Source organism: Megachile rotundata, chromosome 8 (assembly GCF_050947335.1).
Source record: "Megachile rotundata isolate GNS110a chromosome 8, iyMegRotu1, whole genome shotgun sequence".
Lineage (NCBI taxonomy): Eukaryota > Metazoa > Arthropoda > Insecta > Hymenoptera > Megachilidae > Megachile > Megachile rotundata.
The window spans coordinates 8,148,033-8,170,353 of NC_134990.1; the positions used below are offsets into that span (position 1 = coordinate 8,148,033).

The 22,321-nt window shown below is 33.3% G+C and overlaps 1 protein-coding gene across 1 annotated transcript; it reads left to right on the top strand.

Moving 5' to 3' along the window:
- Positions 1-19,476: 19,476 nt before the first annotated feature.
- Positions 19,477-21,488, top strand: Rpt5 (26S proteasome regulatory subunit Rpt5). The gene is made up of 3 exons (XM_003701873.3): positions 19,477-19,689; positions 20,016-21,149; positions 21,226-21,488. Exons 1-3 carry the CDS (start codon positions 19,648-19,650, stop codon positions 21,334-21,336), a joined length of 1,287 nt encoding a protein of 428 aa, XP_003701921.1. The 5' UTR covers positions 19,477-19,647; the 3' UTR covers positions 21,337-21,488.
- Positions 21,489-22,321: the final 833 nt, after the last annotated feature.

Genomic DNA, 22,321 nt, shown 5'->3' on the forward strand with positions numbered 1-22,321 from the left:
CTGCAGCGCCGCGCGGTATCGCCGCCTCGGCTCTCTTTGGCGCTAGCGCCCTGTGTGGCCTACCGCCACGGCCTCTGTCCTCTCTGTTCAACTAACCTGGACCCACTCTGTCCCTTCTTTCATCCTTGTTCGGTGCACGCGCTACCTCTCTCGTTCTTTCGCCGCTCTCTGTCCGTCGTTCTCGTTCACCCCTGAACGGCCCACATCCGCGCATCGTGGGGTGGCATGGTATACCATGCGGTACAACCCCCTTCCGCCGTGCTCGTCAGCTTTGCCCTCTTCGTCCCCCTCTGCTATAGTGCATGCCAACATCGCCGGAGAAGAGAGAATCGTTACTATGGCGAGATCAATATGATAGGACGGCGCATGCCTCGGTATCCTTATACTTGAACCCTTCGCGACTCCTCTCGCTTCCTCTACTCGCCTCCTCTTCCTCCGGCTTGCGAGACCAAACTCTCTCGCTCTGTCCGACTCTCTCGCTCCAACTTCACGGTTTTCCCCTCGTCGCTTTTCATCCTCTACCCTCCGAGGAGGAGAAGGCGGTGTGCCGGAGCGTAGGTGAGCGCCGCGTTGACTTAAGTCGCTTCAGTCAACAGAGAACCGTATGCGGGAGGATATCGTCTTCCCTGAGTCCTCTTAACACCTCGATGCTCCGATTCGCCTTTGTGCCCGGCTCCATTTCGAATCCTTTCTTCGTACGCGAACCACCGTGACCCGGTCGTCACCGAAAGAGCAACAGACAGACCCACAAATCATTCCTACGGGACACAGATACCGCTGTCAGATCGATCTTGATCTCTTCGCGACACTCTTCCGGATCCTTTTTCACCGAAGTTTTAGGCTGCTTTTTTGTGAACGGCGATTTTACTCGATACGCTGATTTTTTTTTTATATGCCCAGTGTTCGAAATGAAAGTTTATTTCGATGGAAATAATGAATGCGATTGATTGTGCATTTTTTTAGCTGTTGTCAGAGATATTTGATATTCCAATTATTTGGGTTCGGTGTGGAGTCTTTGTGCGTTATGATGTATCCATTATTTGTTATTTGCGGTTTCGCTTTGACGAGACTATTTTTTGCGCTGTTTATTTTATTATGTAGGCATTTTGCAACTGGCTTTGGTAATTAAACGCTGCTGGATTTTAGGGGTGGCTTGTAAATTATTTTTCGAAAGTCACTGTTTTTATCATAATGATTCTATTATTTGTTAATTATGATCCCATGAATTATTTATTGAGGATGGTTCTATGAATCATGGTATTAATGTTTATGACCATGATATCATGTTATTAATTGTTATTGCATTTATCATTAAATTGTCATTGGTATTTATCATTAAAAATTCAAAAAGTTCTCGCATTAAAAAAATGAGAAATTTGAGTACTTGAATACTAGAATATTTGTTAATCAAATATTCGAATATTAAGTGTCTTAAATTCGAACATTTGAATATTCAGTGTCTTAAAATTCGAACATTTGATATTTCAGCGGTTTAAAAACCTCAAAGCTTTTGAATATCTAAAATTTAAATATTTTTTCCGCCCTAATATTCGACCCCTAAAGAGGTCAACGTTCATTATTTTTACATCACGTAAATATCAATATAATGTGCATTATTTATCTTTAAAAAATTTCCTCCTACACCATCCTCACAATTTTCACCCCGAAATAAAATTGAACCCAAAACGATACCCTAATATCGCAATCGAATTAATAATTTCATTATCGATCGAATTGCGTACTTCTGACCGTAAAGAGCAGAAAAAAAGCAATTCTTGCTTTTCAATTATACAGATGCACGATATTCTTGAAACCTACTGAGATTCATCTTCAAAAGGTTCAAGGGATATCAGGGAGTGCGGTATCTGTGCGGCAAATTGCGGCATTTTTGTTATTAATTTTTAAAGCTTTTCGGTGCTCCAATTCGGTTTCAAGCCGTTCTTCTACAGACTTTCATATTTTATTCTTCCTATATCGAAGTGTTCCATATTATTCCGGCTGCCCGCAATACTTAAACTCGGGCAACGCACATTTAACCGGGGCTGTTCGGGACATTTAACACGAGAAATTACGTTGTAATTTCATTACGTTACTTCCGACTTTCTTTTGCAATTCAAATTAAAACTTTTCGAAAAGTGGCTCGTATTATTACCTTTAACGCAGCGCCACTTTCGTTCTTTTTATTAATGTCCTCCATATTTTGTTCATTAACTTTCAATTTATTTCATGAATACCTCATTCACGTCCTTCCTCCGGTGCTTTAGCATCTGAATTATTTTAAATTTCATAGTTGTGAGCTACATTTACTGGTTTAAACAATTTTTGCTTTTACATTGGATGTTTTAAACAATATTCAAATATGCTTCAAACTTGCGCTTACGTGTGAAGAGTTAATTCACGTGGAGCGCTGTTTAATAAGTTTTAATATAAAAGAGACATGAAGACAGACATTTAGTTATATAGCTACATTATAACACTACTTAAATTATTTCTTCTTCAGGATATAACTGAATGTATAACTGCACGATCAGTTATCAAGATACTCAAAATATTTGTCAAATTCAATTACCAAAATACTCAAAATATTTTTCAGATGTGATTGTCCTTTGAGGGTTAATATTAAAAAGGGATAATAAATGAGTTGCGTAGAACTTTGTTTGAAGTCCACATAAGTCCGATCAAAATCAATTTTTCATAACAATTTACAAGTCGCGAATTGCAGACCGGCATACTTGATTCCATTGTTCCCATTACCGATGCGCTCGCGAGTCTGCCTCGAAAGAATCAACGATTTCAGAACCGCTTTGTCGTTAACAGCTTCCGAGTGGCGTGCTTAGCACTTGCCGATACTCCTTAACGCTACGCTGCTCAAACCACCCTTTTGTTCTTTTCCCGTGACGATCTTTCTACTTCGTTCCACGATTCGTACACGAGTGCGGATACGTGAGTCTGTGACCTGTTCTCGAAAAACAGGGACAGCCGTTTCGATGAATGCGGTTACGTGGGAAATCGAGCATCAATTAGACTCGGTTCGATCACGTTTCCACGAAATATTCTGTCTGCTGTCGATCGGCGCTTTCAGACAGTGACGGGCAGAGTGGCTGCCCGCCGCCGACCTCCAAGGCAACGGGGTTTCGATAAATAAAATGGACATTTAACGAACATTATACATGTATTGATCGCAATAAAGTCATTCAATAATTTATTGTATACGTATGTACCGATGTTAACCCATGAGTTGGCGCGCGAAACTGACGTGAGAGCGACGGCTCCAATTGGTCAGAATAGAAAAATGGTCACCTCACGTATTTTCGGCGGAACAAATGGCTCTCGCGGTCACGCGCACCAATTAGGCGAAAAACAATGACAGTCGGCAAACGTCTCTCAAGTGAACGAGACAGCGCGAATTGCGTTCTGCAGTTATTATTGTCATTATTATTCTTATGTGCCTGTATGTAACACTGGAAGTGTTCACGGTGGGGATTGAGCTTCTTTTACTTTGGGTCCTCACGCGCCAACTCGTGGGTTGACATCCGTACGTAAATTATTACGCCTAAATTGAAAATTCACGCGTATCAAAAATACGAAAAAAATTGACAATATTTGAACTGCGAGTGCGTCACGCGTGCGTCATAGTTCACGCGCCAACTCGTGGGACATGCGAACGTAAATTATTACGCCCAAATTGAAAATTCACGCGTACCAAAAATATGAGAAAAATTTGCAATATTTGAACTGCGAGTGCGTCATGCATAGCCCACGCGTCAACTCGTGGGTTGACATCTGTATATCATATTGCACATATGACTGTATGTTGCCGCACAATATGTTATTATATATAATACTGCATAATATATGTATAGCTGGAGTAATACTCTAATTCTTTATATTCAAATTCAACATCAATTTTTCTCTGTCATATCTGACCTTGCATGACCTTGAATGTCATTGCGTATAGATGAATTCGTCTTTCATACCCTCCCCATAAGAAATGATTTTCCATACGAAAAAATACATGTCATTCCATTTCAAAAATTGAATATCATCCTCGTTTTCATAACAATAATGTGAATACAACAAAAATGTAGAACTATGTCATTTAGTTGCTTATAAAAAACAATACTACTTTGCCCTCTTTCATTTTTTCTGTTATTTACTATTTATAAAAAATGCTGATTGAGCACCCTGAATACAATAAATATAGTAACCCTGTATAAAATAAATTATTGAACAACTTTATTGTGATCAATATATAAATAACATTGATTCATCCAAATTCAGTATGTGACATTTTAAAAAAATTCGTCATTTACCTTCCACATAATTTAATTCCGCCTACCGTCTGTAAATCGTAGGAAACAAACCGTGTCCCGATAGAAAAGTCGACCATTCCGATAACAAAAAAAAAACTCTCCGTTTATTGTTACGATAAAATTTTGTCCTCTTTACCTACCAATGAGAACCATGGAAAGAGATGGTTTTGTTTTGTTTTAATGCACGGCTTGAGCCCTCATTGTTTGCTGACGTTTAGACGTTGCGTCAATACATATTTTACGTTGATTTTGAAGCTTACGCGAAATATTGATGGCTGTCATATGTACGCACATGTGCACGCCATTTTTTTGAGCCTTATTTTACAATCGGAAGAGGACGGGCGTAGGACTTTGCGATTTTGGGATATTGGGAGATTTACGTTTTGGGATTTTTGAAATCTTAGGACTTTTTGGATTTTGGAATCTTGGGTTTTTGGGATTTAGGATTTTTGGGATTTATGATTTTTGGGATTTAGGATTGTTGGGATTTAAGATTTTTGGGATTTAGGATTTTTGACGTTATGGATTTTTAAGTTGTAGGTGTTTAACATTCTGAAATTTTTTAATTGTAGAACCTTCATATTTTTTAATTCGTGAATTTTTTAATTTTTGCACTTTAACATTTTGTAATTTCCAAATATGTCTTTGAAATCCCAGAATTAAAATATTTGTACATTTTGTAATTTTAGAACCTTGAGAGCTTGCATCACTCAAAATTATAGAATTTTGAAAGTTTCAAGCTTTCAAAAAATTATTTTTAAAAGTATATCCATAATGTGAGAACCCTCTAATTGTATCGCACAATTTTACTTCAAACCTGAATAAAAATTTCATTTCTAATTAAAACAAATTGACTTTACTCCCTCATAGAATATTTCCAGTTATATTACTATTTCCACTGAAAGTGATAAAATTTTTATTTCGTTTAACAGGAAAAATAAAATTCATATACGAGTATCGTAATAAAAATTCTATAAAACAGACGAGATGAAGTTAAAACAAATTTGAACCACAGTAAAGGGAATATTTTCAAAGCAATTTTTCCGTCGAATCGAATATCGTTGTTTCAGCAATTCTTCATGCCAGACCACGGCTTATCGCTGATGAACAAATGTTTGTTTCTTCCGTCGGAGCCGCTTACTATCGACGATTATTACCTGAATATTCTCGATATTATCGATTAGCCAATATTACCAGCGTCTCCATGCTTGAGACGTTAGAGAGGCGTCGTAACAGCACCACAACAGAACGCTAATTAACCTGAATGCTGGCAGGGAATGGGGGTGTCACGGATGGAGACTACCGAACACGAATTGCCATAGGCTAATCTGTGATCTAAGACGTTAACTGCAATCTTGCTCCTGTATTTTGTTCGTTAATTATTCCTCAATACAAATTTATTACGTTATAGTTTGTTCACATCTATCGGTAGTCACAGAATGATAGTATTCGTTCTAATAGTAGTAGTAAGTAACGATTACAAGACATCAATTAGGATTTTGGAGTTATAAATGAACTAAGAAATGAATTTCATCTAAAAAAAATCAGATTTCGATACTTGAAACTTCATATCTGAAACTTGATACCTGAAACTTGATACTTAAAATTCGATATTTGTAACTTGATACCTGAAATTTGTCACTGGAAACTTGATACTTGAAACTTGATATCTAAAAATTGATATTTAAAACTAGATACCTGAAATTTGTCACTGGAAAGTTGATATTTGAAACTTGATATCTAAAAATTGATATTTAAAACTAGATACCTGAAATTTGACACTGGAAACTTGATACATTAAACTTGACACCTGAAACTTGATATCTGTAACTTGATACCTGAAATTTATCACTGGAAACTTGATACTTGAAACTTGATATCTAAAAGTTGATATCTGAAACTGGATACCTGTAACTTGATACCTCAAATTTGCCACTGGAAACTTGATACTTGAAACTGGATACCTTAAACTTGATATCTGTAACTTCATACCTGAAATTTGACACTGGAAACTTGATACTTGAAACTTGATACCTTAAACTTGATATCTGTAACTTAATACCTGAAATTTGACACTGGCAACTCGATCCTTGAAACTTGATATCTGAAGCCTGATATCTGAAACTTGATACCTGAAATTTGACACTGGAAACTTGATACTTGAAACTTGATACCTTGAACTTGATATCTGTAACTTAATACCTGAAATTTGACACTGGCAACTGGATCCTTGAAACTTGATATCTGAAACCTGATATCTGAAACTTGATACCTGAAATTTGACACTGGAAACTTGATACTTGAAACTTGATACCTTAAAATTGATATCTGTAACTTAATACCTGAAATTTGACACTGGTAACTGGATACTTGAAACTTGATACCTTAAACTTGATATCTGTAACTTGATACCTGAAATTTGCCACTGGAAACTTGATACTTGAAATTGATACCCGAAACTTGCTGCCTGAAACTTGATACATGAAACTTACTACCTGAAACTTGATACCTGGAAATTGATACGTACTTTTATTTTGCTATGTACTTAAAGAATTATTAAGTTTCACAAAAGCTCGCAGTGGACTAACAATTTTTGTGACATTACTAGAAATGAAAATACGAGTGATTTATTTATTGTGTTATTCGTACTTGTTTCTCTTATAACATTAAGTAGTAGTAGTAAATATTTCTCTTCTATCGAACATGTCTTATGTAACTAATTTTCATTGTAGTTCATTTTATATGTAGTTACACAATCATTTTATATAAGTCTCCTACAATAACATTTCAGTAATATTATTAAATGTATACCAACATGATTATTGGATGAACTACTGCATTTCTGCGACATCTTGCACCTCGATTATGAACTACATGCATCGACAGAAAGGTTTTCAATTTCTCCTACAATTTTATATACAAAATGCGTATTCCACATTTTGCCATCCATTATCAAAATTTAATACTTCGACAAACGTACCAGGAAGAGTTATATCAAATATAATAATATCCTATATGTACTTTTATACGTCATATTTCTCGATGATAAAATTGATCAGATTACATCATCCAATCGAAAACTGCAAACCAATCAGATATCGTAACCACGTAATGAAAATGTCCACATCAGTTTTCAAAGATCGCGATTACGATTTGCATGTTACAATGACACAATTTAACGATCAGCAAATATGAAAATGTCAATAGTTATCTGCAAGATTTCGTGTAACCCGCAGTTTTCTTTTGAAAGGTTGTAAAAGACAGTTGTTCGCTAAGTTGCAGATTTCGTGGGATAAGAATGTAACAAGTGCAGTGTTACATCTCCTATGAAACTGAGAACTTTTCATTTTTGAAGTTCTCCCTTTACAAGCGGATAACATCACATAACTTCCAATCTTCTTCCAAAGAATTTTCATTCAGCTTTCCTTCGTGGAAGTTACGGTCTAGTTAGCGCGTTTAATGTCACAGTGAAGATAAATTTCTGAAATTTTTAATTGGGGGAAAATGTGGACTTGGATAACTTTAAATTATAGCTTTTAATTTTTTATTTTATTATTTGAAATTTTTAATTGGGGAAATTTGGAAAATTGGGAAACTGGAAAATAGAAAAAGAGGAAAATGGGAAATTGGTAAATTGGGAAATTGGGAAATTGGGAAATTGGAAAATGGGAAAATTGTGAGGTTGGCAGTTGACAAATTGAAAAATTGAAAATGTATCAATTTGGGAATTGGGAAAATGGGAAAATGGGAAAATGGAAAAATGGGAAAATGGGAAATGGGAAAATAGGAAATAGGGAATTTTGGGAAATTGGGAAATTTGGGGAAATGGAAATTTGAGAGATGGGAAATTTGAGGAATTAGCAATTTGGGGAGATAGAAATTTGAGAGATGGGAAATTTGAGGAATTGGTAATTTGAGGAGATGGAAATTTGGGGAATTGGTAACTTGAGAAATGGAAATTTGAGAGATGGGAAATTTGGGGAATTGGGAAATTGGGAAATTGAGAAATTGGGAAATTGGGAAATTGAGAAATTGAGAAATTGGGAAATTTTGAAATTGGGAAATTGGGAAATTGGAAAGTTACCAATTTGAAAATTGGGAAATCGGAAAATGGGAAATTAGAAAACTGGGAAATTGGGAAATTGGGAAACTAGGAAATTGGGAAATTAGGAAATTAGGAAATAGAGAAATTCGAAACTTGAAAACATAGAAATTTGAAACTCTCCTATCCTAAATTTTCGAATAAAAAATTTTTGTGCCTCAAAACCCCAGACCTTCAAATTCTGTCTAATCGTATAAATCTCCCATTTACAAATATATGAACAAATACTTAAAAAATCTGAATAACGAACACCTACACGGTACAACACTTCAAACATCTCTAAGCAAATATTTCTGATAGCACCGTCGATTTTCACTCAGCATCAATTCGTCGAAAACTAGGAAAAAGCCATGATTTCTCAGAAGACCCAGCGATCCGTACGTTCGGTAAACAAGCGTCTCCATGGTTCACTATAAATCAAAAGGAACTTTCAATCACCGGTGCACTTTCATTAAAAACACTCTGAACCAGGTCATCGATGAAGTTCGACAGCTAAGTTCTCCGCTTTGCCTTTCAACTTGCCGGTCGAGTGTCACGGGCAGGACGTGACACTTAAAAGTGAACGTTATATAGCGGGGGCCTTTTATTTTACGTGGCAGTCACCAAAAAACGTGTTGCATCGCGAATTCAGGTCGGGTCTCCATAATTTGACAGCCCTAAAAGGCTTTGCCGCTTCTTCGGTGATACTCCTTCGCCGATGTTAAATCGTGGAAGACGTTTTCTTCATCGACCAGATTGCCGGCGACCTTCGCTATCTAGGCGAAACTCGAAGAGAAAATTTTCGATTAATCTCCTCGCAAGATTTGACCGAAGAAACTCTACTTGTTTTCTTACAGTTTCTTGGCCACTCGCTTTAACCACGGGTAACCGAGTTCCGCGGCTTTTTGCGGTTGTTTGCTAACTCTCCAATCTTTACTTCATCAAATTTATTCGATGTTAATTATTACCTTATTGTTAATTACTGCGGTATTGGTATTTAAGATTGGGGATTTTAGTGGTCTGTTTTGCTGCAATATTTTAACGTCAAATTACGAAAACTGTAAAATTGGAAAATTGAAACTTACCAAATTTGAAAAATGGAAAGTTAGAAAATGAGAAATTGGAAAAATTAGAAAATTTGGTAAATTGGAAGAATTAGAAAATTCAAAGGTTGCCAAGTTGGGAAATTTACCAATTTGGAAATTGGAACATTGGGAAAATTGTAGAAAATCAGGAAAATTGAGAAAATTGGGAAAATTAGGAAATTTAGTAAATTGGAAGAATTAGAAAATTCAAAGGTTGGCCAGTTGGGAAATTTACCAGTATGGAAATTAGGAAATTGGAAAATTGGGAAAATTTGTAGAAAATTAGAAAAGTTGGGAAAATTGGAAAAATTGGAAAAATTAGGAAATTTGGTAAATTGGAGGAGTTAGAAAATTCAAAGCTTGTCAAGTTGGGAAATTTACCAATTTGGAAATTACGAAATGTGAAAATGGAAAAAGGCGAAAAGGGGAAAATGGGAAAATGGGACAGTAGGAAATTGGGAAAATGAGAAAATGGGAAAATAGGAAATTGAAGAATTGGGGAAATGGAAAATTGAAGAATTGGAAAACTAGAAATTGGGAACTTAGAAAATTGGAAAAATGGAATATTGGTAAATTGTGGAATTGGAAAAATGGAATATTGATAAATTGTGGAATTGAAAAGTTGGAAATTTGGAAAATTGGAAAATTGGAAAATTAGGAAATTAGGAATTGGAAAATTGGAAATTCACCAATTTGAAAATTGGCAAATATGAAATTCGGGAATTGGGAAATTGAAAAATTGAAAATTTACCAATTTGAAAATTAGGAAATATAAAAATATTAAATTTTGGTACATTTAACATATAACAAATAATATAACAAACATAAAATAATTACTAAATAACTTCCAATAAATTAATAAATCATTCCCAAATATCTGTCCTTCAATCACAAACTTGTTCACTTACAAAGATTCAACGTTCACGGATAACAGCAATATTCATTTTCGTTTCAGCTCGATGTAAATGTAAATCTGAACAGTATCCAGTATAAAATGAAATTTAAAACAATATATAACCGTGTAAATTTCAACGGTGCACGACTTTGAATTTAAAGCGGAGCGATTTCAAGAATCTCTTTTACGACATTCTACGCAATCGAATATTCATACGAACGTTTTTCACGGCACTGAATGAAAAAGTGGATCGTTATCTGGTAAGAGTTCTATAACTCAGCGGCCATAAATCAAAATCGTGCGTTATCACAGGCTTGTCTTGGCCGCCTTTAAAGATCACGTATGTGACTATATTTTTCTCTAGTGATGGATTTTTAAAAGATTTTTCCACCTCAAATATTGATTTCCTATATCTTCGAGTATGTTATGATCCCTGATAACGATGGACAAATGTCTGCTATACTGCTTGAAATATTTATAAAGGTCAACGTTATTTAAATTTTATTCGAGAGAAAAATGAATTTATATATTCGGGGATTTATTGTATTAAATTAACATATTTTGTAATTGTAAATATTTATGTAATTAAAATGATGAATTAAGACACTTGAAATTTATGAAAAGATTATTTTTATTAAACTTATAAAATGAGTATGTGTATCATTATATAAGGAAGAGTTATTTTTGACAGACATATAAAATATTAAATTTTAAAAAATATAAGATAATCTCATAGAATTATTTATTATAGCAAATAAAATTATTTTTGATAAAAATAAACAAATATTAATATATTGATAAACCAAATGACAAATTAAATTGATATTTTTGTCAAATTTATATAAATGTTAATATAACAGTGAAATATTGCGTACATTAAACTTATGATGTAAATAAAGTATCAACAAAATATCATAGTAAACTAAATTATTCTGGTGAAACTTATAAAATAAATAGCAGTGTAACAATAAAAAGTATTGATTACATAAAAGTCATAAAATCACACAACTCGACTTGAAACTTGATACTTGAAACTTGATACTTGAAACTTGATACTTGAAACTTGATACTTGAAACTTGATACTTGAAACTTGATCCTTGAAACTTGATACTTGAAACTTGATACTTGAAATTTGAAACTTGAAGCTTGAAACTTGATACTTGAGACTTGATACTTGAAACTTGATACTTGAAACTTGATATCTGAAACTTGATACTTGAAACTTGACTAAAATATTACAATAGACAAAATTATTCTTATAAAACTTATAGTATAAATAGTAATCTAACAAAAATATTGTATTCGTCAAAGTCATAAAAATGAACATTAAGCCACGAAAAAATATTACAATAAACATAGCCATTTTTACAAAACTCATAAACTAAATATTAACATAAAAATAAAAAATATGAACATCATAATGCAAACACATTTATAAAACGTTATCGAAATGATGTCTGCCTATTAACTCCGCTGAAAGTTCCGCGTTATAATAAATCCATCTGATAATCACGGAATGTAGGTTACGTTTATCGCAACGAAGAAAGGAAGAAAATTGCATTCTACATTGAACAGAGTGTCACGAGAACGTCCTAACAGGCGAATTTTTATCTTCTCGAGGTGCAGGTAGGTGCCGTAGTAAGTAGAGAAGCTGAAGAATGAAGGAGAGACGTGTTCTTTACCATTCGTCGCGAACATTTATCAGAAAAAGTCGTCGCTAAGAAGCAACGTTGTGCTGGTAGCAAACCGTGTACACAAAGCAACGAAACAGTGTTCCGTTGGTGTTGGATGACGAATGAACTAAAATGGATGACTCCTGCCGGCGGATTGCGCAAAAACTTCACGAAAAGGACATTAATAACGGATCATTTTCGCGTGAAAACTTTAATCGCCGGATTGAAAGTTCGATGATTTATCAGTGTTCGCTGAAATTTATGGCGGTAAATGAATTGTGTCGCAATGCCTATTTTTTTCATTTAGGGAGACGATATTAACCGAGTGGATAGGTTAGGTATAGGTATAGGTTAGGTACTCGAACGCTTCGACTATCGTACTATTGATGATTTATAAATTTTATATAAATAATATTATATACATCATTTAATATTGTATTGTACATATAATATTATGTCTACAGATAATTTATGTAGTGACTTTTATTTGTAATGTATTAATTAATTGTAATTGATGTTAAGGTTAGGTTAGGTTAGAAATAGTGTTGAAATATTCACAAAATATCGATATATTCACACATTTTATACAACATTACTTAACGCAGTGATTAATAAACTATCAACAAAATATCACAGTAAACTAAATTATTCTGGTGAAGTTTTTACAACCTCAAGTTTTTGAGATTCTAAATAACCAAGTTTTTACATATTTAAATATTTTATTTTTCAAATTTTTAAATTACTAGATACCCAATTTTTCTAATTTTTGTGGTTCAGAATTCTTAGATTTCAGATTTCCAAATTCCGAAATTCTAATGTCACCGAATTCTCATATTTCACAAATCCCCACATTCCCAAATCCAAAAGTCCCTAGATTCCCACACTCTTAAATACAAAAATCCCTAGATCTCCACATTCTTAAGTGTAAAAATCCCTAGATCTCCACATTTTCGAATCCCAAAATTCCAAAATACCAAAATTCCCAAATTTCCAAATCTTCAAATCCCCGAATCCCCAAGTAATTTGGGAATTATGAAATGAAACTTGATACTTGAAACTTGATATCTGAAACTTAATACTTGAATTATTGTCACGTCCAACATAAAACTCTGATACTTCCCGCAATCTTTTGGCGCCAAATTTGAAATGCAGCTCACACTACCTCATAAAAATAAACATTTATTTCACACTTCTAAAGAAATATTTCCCTGGTAAACATTGAAAAATATATTTATTATTGCAAACTAGTGAACTATAATTACAAACAGCATTTACATTAAAATAAATGAACACATTCGTGTACACGAGAAACAGTGTAAATTGCATTTAATGAGAAACAATATAATTTGCAGCAAAATGAGAAACAATTTAAATTGTGTTAGCATTAAAGTTGCAATGGTATTTATACCAGGTGATGATACGGTTCGTTACAAACACGTTAGATCAAATTAGAGATTTAATTAGACACTCAGTCTGACACAGGCGGTGAAGCACATCGATTCCCCATAGAACTTAGCAGCGTGTTTATTTACCCATCATTGCCCCTAAAACCACTACCACTACGAATGCTACGGTTTATTCTCAAGTTGACCGAGGGTGGATACTCTGCAAGTATTAGGGTGTGCCACCCTTGAAATCCTGGACCAAATTGCTGACTGTTCAGAGGGTTGTAACTGACCAATTCAATGAGAGTGTGTTTGATAGCATGTCTGTCCACAAATTCTTCGCTGTTTTCCATCTTTAAATTTACTTTTATTTTCAAATCATTAAATTATGAATATAGTAATTTTTTGTGGATGAAATTTTGAAATTTTCGGTTTGGGAAATTTAGGAATTTTCTAATTGGGGTGCTTAGAATTTTATAAACTTTCAAGCTTAAAAATTTAGAAATTAAGTTCATTAAGAAATTTTTGAATTCTCATAAAGTAAAAAATTTATGAATTCTCAAGTTTGTAAAAATGATTGCAGATGTTTAAAAGGAATTCACACTTTCACATTGGAATGTTTAGAATGTAATACACTTTCAAGCTTGAAAATTTAGAAATTAAGTTCATTAAGAAATTTTTGAATTCTCATAGAGTAAAAAGTTTATGAATTCTCAAATTTACAAAATGATTGCAGATGTTTAAAATGAATTTACACTTTCACATTGAAATGTTTAGAATGTAATACACTTTCAAGCTTGAAAATTTAGAATTAAACTCAATAAGAAATTTGTGAATTCTCATAGAGTCAAAAGTTTATGAATCCTCAAATTTACAAAATGATTGCAGATGTTCAAAATGAATTTAGACTTCCACATTGAAATGTTTAGAATGTAATACACTTTCAAGCTTGAAAATTCAGGAATTAAACTCAATAAGAAATTTAATAATTCCACCAATTCACAAGTTTATAATCTCTCTTTACAAAAATTATAACAAACCTTCAAAATAAAGTATTTAAATAATTCTAAGTTTACAAAAAATCCTAGTACAACACTAGAATCACACACACTGCCACAATTTCTGCAGCATTTTATTTCTGAGCTTTAATAGCTGTCACATAAGGGTGTATATTCAATTTTATTAGAAGGCTGATTTCAACGGTAGTCGTAATTCCTGTTAAACCCTCTCGAGTGATCGATCGCGAGCAATTCGCGCGTAAATAGAATGTTAAAAATGTAATATCTATTTCGCTGACACGCGATAACTCTTCCGAGTGTAAGAAGATCTCTCGTGGAGGTAACGACTGTGTTTCTTTTAAAACGCACCAAGGAAAGGAGCGAAACGAAGTAATATGGTAGCACTTCGTGCTTGCTCGATGGCGATGTTACACGGGCAATCGGAGAAAAGAGATATTCGAAAGATTTATCATGTCCCGTATGGTTCGTGTCGACCGTTTTCTTCTCCTGGAACCCCCCCTCTCAGATGGTATCGCTCGCCTTAGAGGACCGTATCGGACGCTTTCGGGCGGAAAATTTTCACGCGAAAAACGCGATGAAAATGAGAATACGGTTACGACGCAGTTCTATTAAAAACGTGACTCAAATTAGGACTGATTAATTATTGATGATTGGAAATCTGGATTTTGAAACTTTGTGACTTCGTTAGATAGAATGGGCCAATGATCATAGCAGTCGAGACCCTTATAAAATCAATCAATCAACTAATCAATCGATCGATCGATCGATCGATCAATCAATCAGTCAGTCAGTCAGTCAAACAGTCAGTCAGTCAGTCAGTCAGTCAATCAATCAATCGATCAATGAATCAGTCAGTCAGTCAGTCAATCAGTCAATCAGTCAATCAATCGATTAATCAATCGATCAATCAATGAATTAATCAATCAACCAATCAATGAAATGAAAGTTTTGAGAAGTTAGGCTTGCGACGTGTCATTTTAAAGGTTGAGGTCTAAGGAAGAGCAGTGTGTAGAGGTTTTATTGATGTTCTTAATATGAAGTGGCTGGTTGGGAATTATTATGAGCGATGAGTGATTTTGGAAGGTGGAGAGGGTGGATCAATTTCATGACAGAAAAGTGCCAACAAATGACATTTGTAGCATATCAATTTAAAGGTCAAGATCTAACAAAAATGACTACATAGAAGTTTCATTGATATTTTCAATCTGAAATTGTTGGTTGTCAATTAGGTCAGATAGTAAGTGATTTTGAAATGTTAAAAGTGTGATTCAAATTCATGACAGAAAAGTTTCAAGAAATGGCACTTGTGGCATATCAATTTAAAGGTCGAAGTCTAAGGAAAATGACTGTGTAGAAATTTCTTTGATTCCGTTCGATATTTTTAGTATGTAATGATTAGTTGGTACTTAGGACAAATAGTAAGTGATTTTGAAATGCTAAAAGTGTGATTCAAATTCATGACAGAAAAGTTTCAAGAAATGGCACTTGTGGCATATCAATTTAAAGGTCGAAGTCTAAGGAAAATGACTGTGTAGAAATTTCTTTGATTCCGTTCGATATTTTTAGTATGTAATGATTAGTTGGTACTTAGGACAAATAGTAAGATCTAGCCAAAATGACTACGTAAAAATTTCATCGATAGCAAATTTAAAAATTGTTAACAAATATTTATACGACTATGAGGAATCAAGTCAGAATATTATTTCCTTCATTTTATATTTTGTACTATATCTTGTCATCTATTATTTTATTCATAAATTTTCATTTATCTTTAAGTAACATTTCTTTGCTCTTTCCTCGAATCTTCATTTTGCATTTTGTACTGTATGCCCTCCAGTATCTTATTCACAAATTTGTATTTATCTTTAAGCAACATTTCTTTATTCCTTCTTTGATCCTTCATTTTGTATTTTGTACTATATCTTGTCGTCTATTATTTTATTCATAAATTTTCATTTATTTTTGAGTAACATTACTTTATTCCTTCCTCGATCCTTCATTTTGTATTTTGTTCTGTATGCCATCAAGTATTTTATTCACAAATTTTTATTTATCTTTAAGTAACATTCCTTTACCCTTCCTCAATCTTTCATTTTGTATTTTATACTATATCTTGTCATCTATTATTTTATTCACAAATTTTCATTTATCTTTACGTAGCATTACTTTACTCCTTCCTCGATCCTTCATTTTGTATTTTGTACTGCATTACATCAAATATTTTATTCACAAAATTTTCATTTATTTTTGAGTAACATTTTTTTACTCCACCCTCGATCGTTCATTTCATATTTTATACTATATATTGTCGTCAATTATTTTATTCATTTTCATTTATCTTCAAGTAACATTATTCTCAATTTTCCTTTATAGAAAATGTCCAAATATCATTAACTAATCTAAATATTAATAACTTTATCCATCAGCGATGATTTGCATGTTCCATAAAATTCCAAGATGGTGGACGCGCATATCACGTACTCCCGCTTCAGTCATAAATCTCGTCGCAAGATAACCGTTATAGAAGTCAGTGATTAACGACGGAACAGGAAATGTAGTGGTGTAACATAATATATAATACTTTATTGCGGTGACGCATTTTTCTCGGCTAATGAAGTTTACAAGTGACACCGCGTTCTTCTAACGAACACCTATAACTTATTTCTTCGTATTTCCGCGCTTAACATGTGCCAGGCCGCGTAATTGAGTACTTTGTTCGTTGTACTTTGTGATCCCGGTGATTCAATTAACGTAAATTAATTCCCTCTGTTGCGAATCTTCTCTCTTCTTTGTATAAAGGACAGCATGAAACAGGATCATGATTCTGTATTGTTCGCTGTTTTTAATTTATCATTCTATGGGTATTTTATAATGAACAGGTTTCATTCGTTTATACCTTAATTATAAGTACTTTCAATTCATCCATTTATTTATTTCATGGAAAATTATACAGTACAAATTATTGGTGAAAAAAGTTTAATACCTTTTGGAATAAAATAACGTGGAATTTATTGTCGTTTAAGATTCGTTAAAATAAAATTATTGCGTATGTTACGTTGTATTATTCCACAGTTTGTAATGTGCAATTTAAAATTCATAATTTGCAGTTTGTATTAATAATTCATGACCTTTTGTGTGTGTGCAAGGTTTGTGTCTGTGGCTGTGTTTATGTGTGTGTCCTGGGTGTATGTTTACATTCAATGTTTATGTTTATATTCAATGTTTATGTTTATATTCAATGTTTATGTTTATATTCAATGTTTATGTTTATATTCAATGTTTATGTTTACATTCAATGTTTATGTTTACATTCAATGTTTATGTTTACATTCACAAAATTAAAATTTAGCTTTAGGGTTTAAGTTTCATTTTTATGTTTCAATTCTATCTTTATGTTTACATTTAATGTTTATATTTTTTTTCAATGTTTATGTTCATCTTCAGTGTTTATATTTACATTTCGTGTTTATGTTTTCATTATGTGTATGTGTCCAACGAAATTGAAAAAATGTGAGAAATAAAAACGTCCAAATTTTCAAATTCTGAAGTAACCGAATTATTTTTCTAATACCCCTTTCGATGAATAATACTACTCTTTTTTAAACCTGTCAGTTAACTGTTAACACACTTCCACAAACAATGTTCCTCGACACCATAGTCTTGAAGTTAAAAATTTCAGAATGAGAAAAATGAAGATGCATTGTCTGTGAATTAAAACTGGATCACTCCTCGCCGACGTGAACACCTCTTTTTAGAAAAGTCGAATTTTCTACTTTATTAAATTTGCTGCGGTTGCTCATACATCAACTGTTTGAACTGCATTCCTAACAAATTTATTTTCTCCGTGTTACGGTTCTGACAATTGTTTATCGAAACCTCTTACACTTTTGTTAATCAAAAATTTCAGTCGACTCTTATATAAAAATTGCAAAATATTTTTCTACTTTTATGCAGAAAAAATAATATGTTAAAAATTAATAAGTCTTATTATTTACTCAAGAAATTGTTTTCTTGTTCACAAAAGTTTGTTAATAATATAGTGTTCAAATTGTGTAAAAATATAACAGAAAAATGAAGGCAGCAAATACACAGTTTTAGAAAAAGAGGTGAATATCTTTTGGAAGCTATTAAACTTTTCCAATTTGAGAGGAGAATTCCCACGGAAACTTTTCTTGGAGTGCTCATTCTAAACTCTCGTCTGGCCAGCGTTTATGATGTCTGTAATTAACTTCCTATTCAATGAGAGCAACAAAAATTGCATCTTTAATGCGTTCTATTTTTCGCAGAATAAAATTACCCTGTACTCTGGATTTATGGTAACATACAACAGTTGCTGATATTAAAAAAGATCGTTATTATTCCAGTTTCACTGTTCTACATATTTGTTCACTTGACTTTATATTTTGTTTATTTACATTACGTGACATTATGTATTATAAATATTTTAAATAAATAGATTCATGGACTAAAAAGTTGGTATGCTCATTAGGTATATAATATTTACAACTACAAATTGTAAATTAATTTATTTGTTGATTAAAGTTAGTATAAAATACTGTTGTTTCATAATAGAAGTGTTTGTAACATAATTACCTATTTAGAGTTATATAGTTTGCGTAGAGGGTGCAAATGATAGCACCTGACTGTAATTTAATTGATTTATCAAGCTGAAATTATGAAAATTTTATTTTTGTGCGCTTTTCGAATTTGAATTTTCGCGCTCTTTTGAAGCGGCACCGCTGACGACATCTAGCGGTGAGCGTAGGAATCAGAAAATTAAATAATTGCTTTTTCTCGTAAAATAAATCATGTATAAGCCTCAATAATGCATAAAAATCATTTTGTAGACTCAATGCAATTCAAATAATATCATTATAGCGTATTTAAGATACTAAAATCGAAATGTTAAAATAATGCATGTTGTGGACATTAAAACACTAGCGCCACGTAGCGTGGGCTCTCCCATACTAAACGGTACTAAATTTGTGCATGCACACATATAAATTCGCATATTTATGTATATGTGTGCAACAAGCATGGATTAATAAGTTCTGTAGTAAGAGATCTCAATTTAAACAGTTGTTCAGTCGATACCTGCGTTGAAATTTTCAGCTAAACAGAATTTTCATTAAACAAAGACGCATAAAATATTTCACAGTTCTTAAATTTGTAATATAATTAATACGTTGGAATAAATGGCTACTTTAGAGGATAAATCTATCTGGGAAGATGGAGAGGTATAAAACACAAATTAGTTTTGTATAGGTTAAGATAGAATGACAAGCATATAAATGAAGGCATAAAGTAATATTTTTATTTAACTCTCAATCACATACAAATTTTAATTCTTAAAATCTAACATAATTACTATTATAATCATTTAAACAGCTTCTAATTAAGCTACAGCCTTATTAAATTATCGTCAGATTTGGAAATATAATTGTTTGTTTATCCATAACTGGTAATACCATTTTCATTTATACATGTAATAACTGTTTTTAATTATATATGTACTAAATGTTATATTGCATCAGATAATAACGAAACAATATTGTTTTTACAGGAGTCGTTGGGTGAGGATGTTTTAAGAATGTCCACCGATGAAATTGTCTCCCGTACACGTTTACTAGATAATGAAATAAAAATCATGAAAAGCGAAGTAATGAGAATTTCCCATGAGCTTCAGGCACAAAATGATAAGATCAAAGAAAATACAGAGAAGATTAAAGTGAATAAAACTTTACCTTATTTAGTATCTAATGTTATAGAATTATTAGATGTTGATCCTCAAGACATGGGAGAAGAAGACGGTGCAGTTGTTGATTTAGATGCGCAAAGAAAAGGAAAGTGTGCAGTAATTAAAACCTCTACTCGACAAACATACTTTTTACCAGTGATTGGATTAGTTGACGCAGAAGCGTTAAAGCCTGGTGATTTAGTAGGTGTTAATAAGGACAGTTATCTTGTACTTGAAACATTACCAGCTGAGTACGATGCGAGAGTAAAAGCTATGGAAGTAGATGAAAGGCCTACAGAGCAGTACTCAGATATTGGTGGATTGGACAAACAGATTCAGGAATTAATAGAGGCTGTTGTGTTGCCTATGACGCACAAAGAGAAATTTGAGAATCTTGGTATTCAACCTCCTAAAGGTGTACTTTTGTATGGACCTCCAGGAACTGGCAAAACTTTATTGGCTAGAGCTTGTGCTGCCCAGACAAAGTCCACGTTTTTGAAACTAGCAGGTCCCCAACTTGTTCAGATGTTTATCGGTGATGGTGCAAAATTAGTAAGAGATGCATTTTCGCTGGCAAAAGAGAAAGCACCTGCAATTATTTTCATCGATGAATTAGATGCAATTGGTACAAAAAGATTTGACTCTGAAAAAGCTGGTGATAGGGAAGTACAGCGTACAATGTTAGAACTGTTAAATCAGTTAGATGGATTCAGTTCAACTGCAGATATTAAAGTAATTGCAGCTACTAACAGAGTAGATATTTTAGATCCAGCCTTACTGAGGTCAGGTCGTTTGGATAGAAAAATAGAATTCCCTCATCCAAATGAAGAAGCCAGAGCACGTATAATGCAAATTCATTCAAGAAAAATGAACATGTCTCCAGACGTTAATTTCGAAGAACTATCAAGGTCCACTGATGATTTCAATGGAGCTCAATGTAAAGCTGTCTGTGTGGAAGCGGTATGTAATAATGTTATATTTTAATATTAAAATTTTGTTGAAGTATTTAAAATTGATTTTTTATGATATTTTGCAGGGTATGATTGCACTAAGGCGTAATGCATTTGCAGTTACTCATGAAGACTTAATGGAAGCTATTAACGAAGTTCAAGCAAAGAAGAAAGCAAATCTTAATTACTATGCTTAAGATTCGTTATACAATTATTTATTAATTATACTCCACAATAAATGCAAGTCAAAATTGTATTGATAAAAGACTTGAATTTTAATAAAAATCTGATACTGTTTGTAAAATACGTAATTCGAAATGAGCATATTAAAAGTTATATTAAATAGAAATTATTTTGTTTATTTAGAAAACCCATAACTCGTAATTAAAGAAGTCCAGTTATACAATTTGCTTAAAAGATATGATAGACGATAATTTATTATTTAGTAATTTCTTTAAAAACGTTCAATTTGCCGCGGGTAGAAGAGTCATGTGGCGCCATCTAGCGGTTGGGGTCCAGAAACTACTCCTGGTAGCAGGATCGCAGAAAGGTAAAGGAGGTATGCGGAGTAAGAGGTATCCCGCGCAGACAGCGCGCATGCGCAGTAACGTCGCGCACCTCCGTATACACGATAACGAGCAGGAGTATGCAGAAAACACTAATTACTCTCTTTTTGAACACAATTTATGAACTTTTACGATTGAAGAATGATCACTGATTCTTTAGCTGTCTTCCCATATAATATTTGTTCACATTTTTATTGGCAATAATAAGTTATTAATGAAATTCCGACTGCAAGTCGCCTCGTCATTCGGTACCGCCTGCAATAAAATATTAATAACTAATAAATTCCAATCAAAATCTTACCATCTATGATGCGAGAAAGTAGCTAAGGTATCAGTGATGATTCTTCGATCATAAAAGTGCATAAATTGTGCCCAGAAAATGAGCAATTAACGTTTCTTGCATAGTGTGGCATATTATCGTGTATATGAAGGTGTGCGACGCTACTGCGCATGCGCGCCGGCTGCGCGGGATACCTCTTGCTCCGTATACCTCCTTTACTTTTCTGTGATCCTGATACCAATAGTAGATTTCAGATCCCAGCGCGACATACCTCTACCAAAATTTTTGCATGTGACTGTCAATTCTTTACGTGTATACAATAAATGAGTAGGACAA